This window comes from Oryctolagus cuniculus, chromosome 3 (assembly GCF_964237555.1).
Source record: "Oryctolagus cuniculus chromosome 3, mOryCun1.1, whole genome shotgun sequence".
NCBI classification, from domain to species: Eukaryota; Metazoa; Chordata; class Mammalia; order Lagomorpha; family Leporidae; genus Oryctolagus; species Oryctolagus cuniculus.
The window spans coordinates 36,732,224-36,742,507 of record NC_091434.1 but is presented as its reverse complement, the minus strand read 5'-3'; the positions used below and the strand labels follow the sequence as shown (position 1 = coordinate 36,742,507).

At 44.8% G+C, this 10,284-nt stretch overlaps 1 protein-coding gene across 43 annotated transcripts in view; it reads left to right on the top strand.

The window, feature by feature from the left end:
• The first annotated feature begins 162 nt into the window (after positions 1 to 162).
• ABI2 (abl interactor 2) overlaps positions 163 to 10,284 on the top strand; it is a 109,326-nt gene continuing 99,204 nt past the window's right edge. For 30 of the 43 annotated variants that reach the window (XM_051848284.2, XM_051848282.2, XM_051848276.2 and 27 more), the window contains exon 1: positions 163 to 522. In XM_051848284.2, the coding sequence (XP_051704244.1) occupies positions 406 to 522 (117 nt within the window). In that variant the 5' untranslated portion in view covers positions 163 to 405. The remainder of the gene's footprint in view (positions 523 to 10,284) is intronic. The other 13 variants (XM_051848280.2, XM_051848278.2, XM_051848283.2 and 10 more) reach the window with 5 other exon arrangements.

The window sequence follows — 10,284 nt, the reverse complement described above, 5'->3', positions numbered from 1 at the left end:
GAGGGCCGAAGGGTTAACCGCACCGGACTCCCGCGCGCATCCTGGCCCCCGCCCCGGCCGTCGCTAGGAGACGCCGGAAGTGGGGGAGGGGCGGGCGGCGCGGGCGCGGGTGGGAATCTTTTTCGGGCGCTCCGGGGTGGAGGCCGGGGAGCGCGCGTGCGCGTGCTCGGCCGGCCGTCGCCGCGGTGACCGGCCTCGCAGTCCGTCGGCTCGCGCCCCGCCCCCGTCCCCGCCGCCCCCTCCCCTGTCGCGCGCTGGGGGTGTTGCTCGCTCCTCCCGAGTTGCAGCCGCGGTCGCCGCTGCTCCTCCTCTCCCAGTCTTGGGTTTCCCTGGCGCTGCCGCCGCCGCCGCCGCCGCCGCTACCTCTGCGGACTGTATGAGGAGGAGGAGGCGGAGGATGTGAAGATGGCGGAGCTGCAGATGCTGCTGGAAGAGGAAATCCCGGGGGGCCGCCGGGCCCTTTTCGACAGTTACACCAATCTGGAGCGGGTGGCTGATTACTGCGAGAACAACTACATCCAGGTGCGACGCATTCCCCGGCGCGGGCGCCTCGGGTCTCGGGTGGGCGAGCGGCGCCCGGGGAACTCCCGAGCTGGGGAGCGCGCGCCTCGGGGCGCAGGGCGCCCGGCGCCGAGGCCGCGCTGAGGACACTGCCCGGCCGAGTCCTCGCTGCGGGCGGCGTGGGGGGAACGGGGCCCGGGCTCGGGCTGGTGCACGGCGAGGATCCTCCGGCTGGAGGAAATGGCATTTTTTAAGCCTTCCTAAAAGCCGCGAGCCAGTGCTCGGTGCGGTGCGTGTGTCGGTCGCGTCCCGCCTCTTCGCCGCTGCCGCCCGCGGCCGCCCCCGCGCTCCTTGCCAGTCAGGGTTCGGGATGGCGGAGGAGGCGGAGAGTGGCATTTTCTGTTTAACGGAATCCTGCTCCCTCCTATGGCGGGATTGATTGGCTCCCCCCACCCCCCGCATTCTGGGACATGTTGAAGGAGCTGTGTGGCTGCAAAGTGAAGAGCCTCAAAAAACCCTTTTTAGGAAAGATTTTTAGGTTCTAAAGGGCCACAGGGGAAGAGCAGTTGTCTCCTGTGGAAGTTCATGCCATTTTCTCCCTGGGGGGAATGGGCTTCATGCTAATGACCCGGTTCCACCCCTCCCTTCCCCCGTCCCGTTAGCATAGGTAATTTTCTGTGGGAAAAAGAACTGTGACTTTTTTCAGAGAGGATTAGGAAAAGGAACCTCACGGCTTGATTCCCCCCCAACCCCCCGTGATGGTTGCTTTGGCACAGGGACTCATAGTGGCAGCGGTGTGCGTGCGTGCGTGTGCGTGTGTGGGGGAGGCGGGGGCTGTTGGGGAGATGAGATCCAGCTGCTCTTGGATGAGGCGAGAGATTCGGTGCGTTAAAGCAGTCCGTTAAAAAAAATGTCTTGAAAGGGTAGCGGGTTAAAACGCACAGCTTGCAAATCCAGCACCTTAATTTCTTTATGGCTTATCTGAATCACAGGTTCTGCCTCCATTTCCCCCCCTTCCCCATTTTAATTCTCTCGGGGTAAAGGTGGAAACAGTCTGTTAGGCTGTTTCTTCACGATTTTTTTTTTTTCTCTTTGCTCCCACCCCCACCTCTCCAGGCATCTTTCTTAATATCGGTTATTGGAAAGCATTCTTACATCTCAGTGGAAATTTAAAAAAATAATGGCAAGATTTGTTAGTTCATAAATGTTGTTAGGACCACATGGCTAATCAAGGTTGATGTTACCTGGTTAGACATCCTGAACTCTGAATTGTCTTGTAGGGAACATTTGTTTTGGACAGAGAGCTAGATATAATCTAAATCTTCTCCAAAGAGGCCGTTGAAAGTCTGGCTTGTAGAAAAATAATGTCTTGGGTCAAAGATTGATGCAAAAAAAAAAAAAATACAGATGTCAATGTTTGCAGGCTTCCTTGCTGATACTGAGTGGAGGAGAGATTGAAAGGTTCAGTTGCTGAGGTTTGTTTTTATTTTTGTTTTGCTAAATGTATTCGAAAGTCTTCAGTGGCCCAGAACCGTGTCAAGGGTTAATGGTAGGTGCCTAGTGTCTACACAGATTCCTAGTTCAGTTAGTAGGAGAGGCTTCTCTGCGAACAGATCAGTGTCATGTGCACTTGACCCTGCCAGCTAGGGGGTTCCACATCCATGGATTCAACCAAGAATTGAAAATATTCTGAAAAAAAAATTGGGTCTGTACTGAACATGTACAGACTTTTCTCGTCTTTATTCTCTAAGAAATACAGTAGGACGGCTCTTTACACAGCATTTTCATTGGGTTAGGTATTATGGACAGTCTTGATGATCTAAGGTGTACTAGAGGAAGTGCAGTAGGTTATAAGCAAGCACTAAGCCATGTTACATAAGAGACTGGAGCATCCTTGGATTTTGGTATCTGTGGAGGTTCTGGAACCAATCTCCTGAGGTTACTGAGGTTCAGCTGTGGTTAATTTATACTTCGCAGTGAATTGCAGGCGGGAAGAAGGACTGGAGGAAGCTATGCCATCCCCAGGGATCTGTAATCTACAGGAGAGGCAAAACCTAGATGATTGAAGTGCCAGATACATTGCAGTGCGCAGTGTATAATGGGAAAGATTTGTAGGTCAGAAGAGAAATTGAGAATGGAAAGTGATTAGGTTGCAGGTGTTACCAGTAAGTAATAGGCAGTCTCCTTTGGAAGATTATTTTTATTGTCATTTGAAGGTATGGTTCTCTTAGGTTACAGTTAGATGAAGGTGCATGGATGAATACCTCTCATAGAGCTGAGAGGTTGGAGGTATCAGCAGTTGTCATTTTTGTATTTTACACATTTCTTCAGGTGCAAAGAGAAAAATGTTCCTGCTACACTGAATGCAGAATTTAGTGTGGTAGAATTTTAAAAATTAAAGTTTAAATATTGATTTAATAGGAATGGATTTGAATTGCGGGGTATCTTATTTCTTCAATTTAGTGTCTGAAGCAGATGTTATTACTTGACTTCTTAGGTTACCAGCTATTTTAGGATGTGGTGGGTATATTATTGGTGCACTCTCCCAGGATGATAGCTCTCACATGATTTGCTTGTAGTAAAGTTGATAGATACAACAGAGTGATCGTGGATTTGTGCTGATGCAGCTGTACATTTGGCCGCTTGTCTTTGTCACCAGAGAACTCACCAGCAGGGTGTGTTTTTTTTTTTTTTTTTTAATGCTGCCTGTGACACCCTGCAATAGATGAAAATTAATTGGCAGGATCAGTTATCAGATTGTCAATTTGGCCTTGTTAAAGTGTCAGTCTTTTTTTTTTTTTTTTTTTTTTTTTTTTGACAGAGTGGACAGCGAGAGAGAGAGAGAGAGAGAGAGAGAGAGAGAGAAAGGTCTTCCTTTGCCGTTGGTTCACCCTCCAATGGCTGCCGTGGCCGGCGCACCACGCTGATCCGAAGGCAGGAGCCAGGTGCTTCTCCTGGTCTCCCATAGGGTGCAGGGCCTAAGGACTTGGGCCATCCTCTACTACACTCCCAGGCCATAGCAGAGAGCTGGCCTGGAAGAGGGGCAACCAGGACAGAATCCGGCGCCCCAACTGGGACTAGAACCTGGTGTGCCGGTGCCGCAAGGTGAAGGATTAGCCTAGTGAGCCGCGGCGCCGGCTTAAAGTGTCAGTCTTAATAACTAACTTGAGATATCTAACCCAACACTTATTTCATTGCGTGGAAATGTAATTTTTGCCTATAAAGCAAAAAAAAAAAAAAAAAAAGTTGATCATGTGTAATAAGTATTTTTGCTCAATGTTCTTATAAACTAACTTTATGCCTAGGAATATTAAAAAAGGTAAAGAATAAATGTGGCTTACATTTATTGTGAAAATTTATCGAAGGAAGGAAAATGATTGCATTGTTCTTGAGAACAGTTGAATTCTAAGTTGTTTCTTGGTAAGGTACTCTTCAGAAATGTCATTGGCAGTAGGAGTGATCTTCTGATGCCTGCCTGAGTACACATAAAGTCTACAGATACAGCAGGATTCTGAATGGTTGTTTCCAGCTCACTAGTACACTAAAAATTAGAAATTTGGAAAATCCTCCTTAGGGATGGGCAGTGGTTCAGGTGCTTCTTGGGACATCCACATCCCATATCTGAGTGCCTGGATTTGAGTCCTGGCTCAACATTCCCAATTTTAGCTTCCTGTTACATGCACCCTGGGTAGCAGCAGGTAGTAACTCAAGTACTTGGGTCTCTGCCACTCACTTGGGAGACCCGGACTGAAATCTGGGTCTCCCGGCTGTGGCCTGGCCCAGCCCTGAACCCTGGTTGTTGTGGGCATTTGGAGAGTGAATCAGCAGATGGAGGTTTCTCTCTTCACACCCCTGCCGCACCCATTCCTTTCTCCACCTTTAAAAAAATTATTAATAAAAATTTAGTTTTATTATTTAAAACTAAGGAAGTCAATTTTTGCCCTAAAATATAATAACAAAAAAGAATGACTATAATTTGTTCATATTTATCAGATTGATTTTCTTCTTGCTTGTAAAAATAATTTAGTGAATGGTAAAGACTTTCTTGAGACATGTGTTAAGACCTGTGCTGGTCTATTAGAAAATGTCCAGGAATTAAATATGTATTTTTTTTTTTTGGTTAACTTGGACTCTACAAACTCTCTGAGGATGGCATAGTTTTCTCCATTCCTTTGATTAACTTGGAATTACAGATAGAAGGATTTGAAAAAAATACTTGAAACTCAGAGTTAGAGACGCACACAGAGACAGAGATCTTCAAATCTGCTAGTTCACTCCCCAGATGGCCACAACGGCTCAGGCTGAGCCAGGTGGAAGCCAGGACCTAGGAGCTTCATCTGGGTCTCCCACATGAATAGCAGGGACACCAGCACTTGTGCCATCTTCTGCTGCTTTTCCCAGGCCATTAGCTGGGAGTTGGATTGGAAGTGGTGTTGCAGGCGGCAGCTTCACATGCTACACCACAATGCTGGCCCCACATAGAAAGATTTTGAAATAATGAGTTGTGTTAATATTTTGTTAGATGAAATAAATTTAAAATTATTTGAGAGGCAGAGAGAAAGAGCCACCTCATGCTGGTCTATTCCCCAAACGCCTGCAATGGTGGGAGCTGGGCTGGGCATCCAGTGTAGGTCTCAAATGGGTGGCGATACTGTTGCCATCTAGGATCTGCATTAGCAGGAATCTGGAGTCAGGAGCTGGAGCAGGACATTGAACCAGGCATTCCAGTGCGGATTGGAGTGTCTCAGCTGGTGTCTTCACTCTAGGCTAACGGCCTGCCTCCCGCAGTTGTTATTTTCATAAGATAAATATGAAAACCCAACTTGTTTGTGTATGGGATTTTCTTTCTACTAGATAAAAGAACGTTACTGCTTTTTTTGTTCTTTTTCTTTTTTGGTGAGTGATAATAGATAAATAGTAAAATCCCATTTAGATCAGGAGCAGAATCATTCCATAATAAACGTTTACTTAGTAGAACAAAAATTAAGAATTTCCTTTAAAATTTTATCAGAAGTATTTATTTTGAGCAATGGATATGTCATCAGTAGCTTTTCTTTATCAACATAGATACCCCCAGAATAAATTTAAAATGGAATCAAAAGTTGATAAGGGGACAATAGAATCATGACACTGTAGTTTCACAAAATAGTAATTATCAAAAATGATATAACAATTTAATACCTTCTTATACATTTAAATCAAGTTAGATTTGACCTTTTTTTTAACATGTCATGGGGTGGCTTAAAAAATTTGTGGAAAATGGAATTACAAGACTGTATATTTTAAGATTTATTTATATTTGAAAGGCAGAGTTATGGAGAGGCAGAGGCAGAGAGAGAGAGGAAGAGGGAGAAAGAGAGAGAGAGGTCTTCCATCCACTGATTTACTTTTCAGATGGTTGCAGTGGCCGGAGCTGGGACAATCTGAAGCCAGGAGCTTCTTCCGGGTCCCCAGCATGGGTGCAGGGGCCCAAGCACTTGGGCCATCTTCTACTACTTTCCCAGGCCACAGCAGAGAGCTGGATCGAAAGTGGAGCAGCCAGGACTTGAACCGATGCCCATATGGATGCTGGCACTGCAGGTGCCAGCTTTACTCGCTACATCACAGCTCTGGCCCCAGGGAATCTTAGCAGTATCTAGAGTGAAGGAGAAAGCAGGTCATTTGAGAGTAGAAATTTGATGACTATTAATTACGTCCCTCCCTGTGATTTTTGTCTTTGATCTCCCAGAGAGATATGAGCTGAACAGGTGGGCAGTTGGCTGAATTGTTAGAGGGATCGAATTCCTTTAGATTGAGGGGATTCAACTTGGCGTTGATCAAGGTTTATAATTATTATTTTTAAAAGATTTACTTATTTGAAAGAGTTAGAGGGAGAGACACAGAAAGAGAGAGAGAGAGAGACAAATAGAGACAGATCTTTCATCTTCTGGTTCACTTCCCAGATGGCTGGGCCAGGCCAAAGCTAGGAGCTTCATCTGGTCTCCCACGTGGGTGCAGGGTCCCCGGGACTTGGGTTATCTTCTGCTGCTTTCCCAGGTGTATCAGCAGGAAGCTGGATTGGAAGTGGAGCACCTGGGACTCTGTCTGACACCCATATGGGATGCTGGTGTCATGGGCAGTGGCCTTACCCACTACGGTGCTGCGTTGGCTCCTTGATCAGGGTTTATCATCCTAAAGAAGCTAGCTTTCATTTCCCAGCAGAGACATTTGGTGACTGGATCTTTAGTGACAAACCAGTCATTAAGAGACCTTTGTCAAGATTAAAAAAAAAAAAAAAAGAAAATGAAAAACAGGGTAAATGCTATTCTGAGCCCTTGTTTTTTTTTTTTTTTTTTTTTTGTAAGATTTATTTATTTTACTTGAAAATCAGAGTTACACACACAGAGAGAGAGAGAGAGAGAGAGATAGAGAGAGAGCGCTTCCATCCACTGGTTCACTCCCCAGTTGGCTACAATGGCCAGAGCTGCGCTGATCCAAAGCCAGGAGCTTCCTCCAGGTCTCCCATGCTGGCGCAGGAGTGCAAGGACTTGGGCCATCTTCTACTGCCATCCCAGGCCATAGTAGAGAGCTGTATGGGAAGTGGAGCAGCCGGGACTAGAACTGGTGCCCATATGGGATGCCGGCACTTCAGGCCAGGGTGTTAACCCACTGTGCCACAGCGCCAGCCCTGTCCTTGTTCTTTTAAAAATTTTATTGGGGCCAGCACTGTGGTGTAGCGGGTAAAGCTGCTGTCTGCAGTGCTGACATCCTATATGGGTATCAGTTCAAGTTCGGCTGCTCTGTGGGAGACTTGGAAGAAGCTCTTGGCTCCTGGCTTTGGATTGAACCAGCTCCACCCCTTGTGGCCATTTGGTAAGTGAACCATCAGGTGGAAGCTCGCTCTCTCTGTCTCTCCCTCTTTTTCTCTCTGTAACTCTGCCTTTGAAATAAATAAATCTTTAAAGAAAAAGTCCTGTCATATGTGCCTCCTTGTTCAAGGTACTTAAATGGCTCCCTAATTCCCTTTAGTGATCCAAGAAATCCAACCCTACTTTGTTTTGCCCTTCCTGGTACAAAACTGCTCTTTATCTGACAGTTCATAAACTTGACATTCACTTTTTCTTCTTTCCTTCGTGCAGTTAATGTGGGGGAATGTATGATAGGTTTGCTTATTTCAGATTTGCTTTCCTCTCCCAGAGAAGAATTTATAAGCCAAATTGATTTATTTATGGAAATGATGTAGTGTCAGTCTGGAGCAGGAGACCCATTTGTGTACCTTCTTTTTTTACATGCAGAAAATTTAATAGTGTGCAGTTATGATGTGTTAGTGGATGAATGGAAATATGAAAATGAGGCTGTTTGTACACTTTGATAACTTACACTTGATTTCTTTTTAAAAAAATCTTTGTGGGGCTGGCATGGTGCAGCAGGTTAAGTTGCCACTTGGGGTGCCAGCATCCTATATGGGCTCAGGTTAGAGTCCCAGCTGCTTCACTTCTAATCCAGCTCCCTGCTAATGCACCTGGGAAAGCAGTGGAGAATGACTCAAGTACTTGGGCCCCTGCTACTAACGTGGAAGACTTGGATAGAGTTCCAGGCTCTGCCATTTGGGGAATGAACCAACAGATGCATGATCTCTGTCTCTCCGTAATTCTGCCTTTCAAATAAATAAACCTTACCAAAAAATCTTTGAGACAGACACATGTACACAGACATGTGCACACATACAAAGAGAACTCCCATCTTCTGGTTCACTCCCCAGTGTCTGCAATGACCTGTGACTAGGCTGGCATAGAGGCATCATGCTTCTTGATTTTAAACGATGTGGAATTACTTCAGAAAGTTCGTGGAAAGATAGAATTACAAGTATGAATTTATTTTGTTGTGAACAATCTTTTTGAGATCTGTGCATAGTTTTTCATAATATGGATTTTCCATGTATGAGAAAACCTTTTTACACTCGAAGTTCTTTTGCACAAAAATAAACTCATACTTTTAATACATTTTTCAGAAACTTGTTCTCATGTTAGGAAGCTATAGTATCTAAAGCAGTATGATACCAGCATAAAAACAGATATGTAGATCAATGGAGCTGAGAGCCCAGAATTACATGCGCACATTTCCAGTTAACCCGCCTCTAGTGAATAGTCCTGGAACACACAATGGGGAAGTACAGCCTTTTAGTAAATGCTGTTGGAAAACTATTTTTTTATGCAGAAGAATGATATTGGACCTTTACCTTATGCCAGAGACAATAATTAACTCAAAATGAATTAAAAACTTAAGACCTGAAACCGTAAAACTAAAGCATGGGGAAATGCTGTCGACATTGGTCTTAGGAATGTTTTCTTAGATACACCAGAAGCACAGGCTACAAAATCAATGAAAACAACTACATCAAGCTAAAAACCTTCTGTACAGCAAAAGAAACGATCAAATGAAAAAGCAACGATGAAATAGAAGAACATACTTGCGAACCATGTATTTGATAAGAGGCTTTAATTTAAATATATAAATAATTCATGGAACTCAATAGTAAAAATCCCAGATAGCCAAAGTTAAAAATGAGCAAAGCACCTGAATAGATGTTTTTCCAAAGAAGATAGAAATGGCCAATTGATATATAAAATTTTTCAATAATATTGGGAAATGCAAATCAAACAACAATGAGAAATCACCTCCCACCTGTTAGAGTGGCTGTTAAATAGGCAAGGATATGAAGAAGAAGAAACCCTTGTACATGGTAGGAATGTAAATTGAAGGAGCCATTAAGCAGTCCGACTTGTAATATTTGGTATATGAAATCAGTATCTCAAAGAGATAATGTACTCCCATGCTCATTTTAGCATATTCACAATAGCCAAAATATGGAAACAACCTAAGTGTCCATCAGTTGATGAATGGATAAAGAAAATGTGGGGTGTATATGTGTGGAATATTATTTGGCCATGGAAAAAAAGGGAGCCTTGGGGGCCGGTGTTGGGGTGTAGCGGGTAAAACCACCACCTGCAGTGCCGGCATCCCTTGTGGGCTGCGGTTCGAGTCCCAGCTGCTCCACTTCCAATCCGGCTCTCTGCTATGCCTGGGAAACCAATGGAAGATGGCCCAAATCCTTGGGTCTCTGCATCCATGTGGAAGACCCAGAAGAAGCCCCTAGCTCCTGGCTTCGGATTGGCACATTGTGGCCACCTGGGGAGTGAACCAGTGGACAGAAGACCTCTCTCTCTCTCTCTCTCTCCCTCCCTCCCTCCCTCCCTCCCTCCCTCCCTCCCCCTCCCTCCCTCCCTCCCTCCCTCTCTCTCTCATTTGGCCTCTGCCTGTCTGTAACTCTGCCTTTCAAAATAAAATAAACCTTAAAAAAAAAAGGGAAGCCTTGCCATTTGTGATAATGTGAATGAATCTGGAGAACATTAGGCTAAGTGAAATACAAGCCAGATAAATACTGTATGATCGCTCTTATAGGTGGAATCTAAAAAACTGTTGCAGAGAACAGTGGTTGCCAGGGCCTGGTGGGGGTGTGTTGGTCAAAGGGCCCAAACTTTCAGTTGATGAGATCAGTAAGTTTGGAATCTAAAGTACTGCATCACGACTGTGGCTTATAATAACATATACTTGAAATTTGCTGATAGATCTAAAGATAACTGAGGTGATGGATGCATTAGTTGATTTTGTTGTTTCATGTTCTATACATAAATCATGTTGTGTGTACTTTAAATATATACTTTGTCAGTTACACCTTAATAAAGCTAACAAATAAAACCCAAAACAACAACAATTACCTACAGATAGCAAATGCTTGGGCTT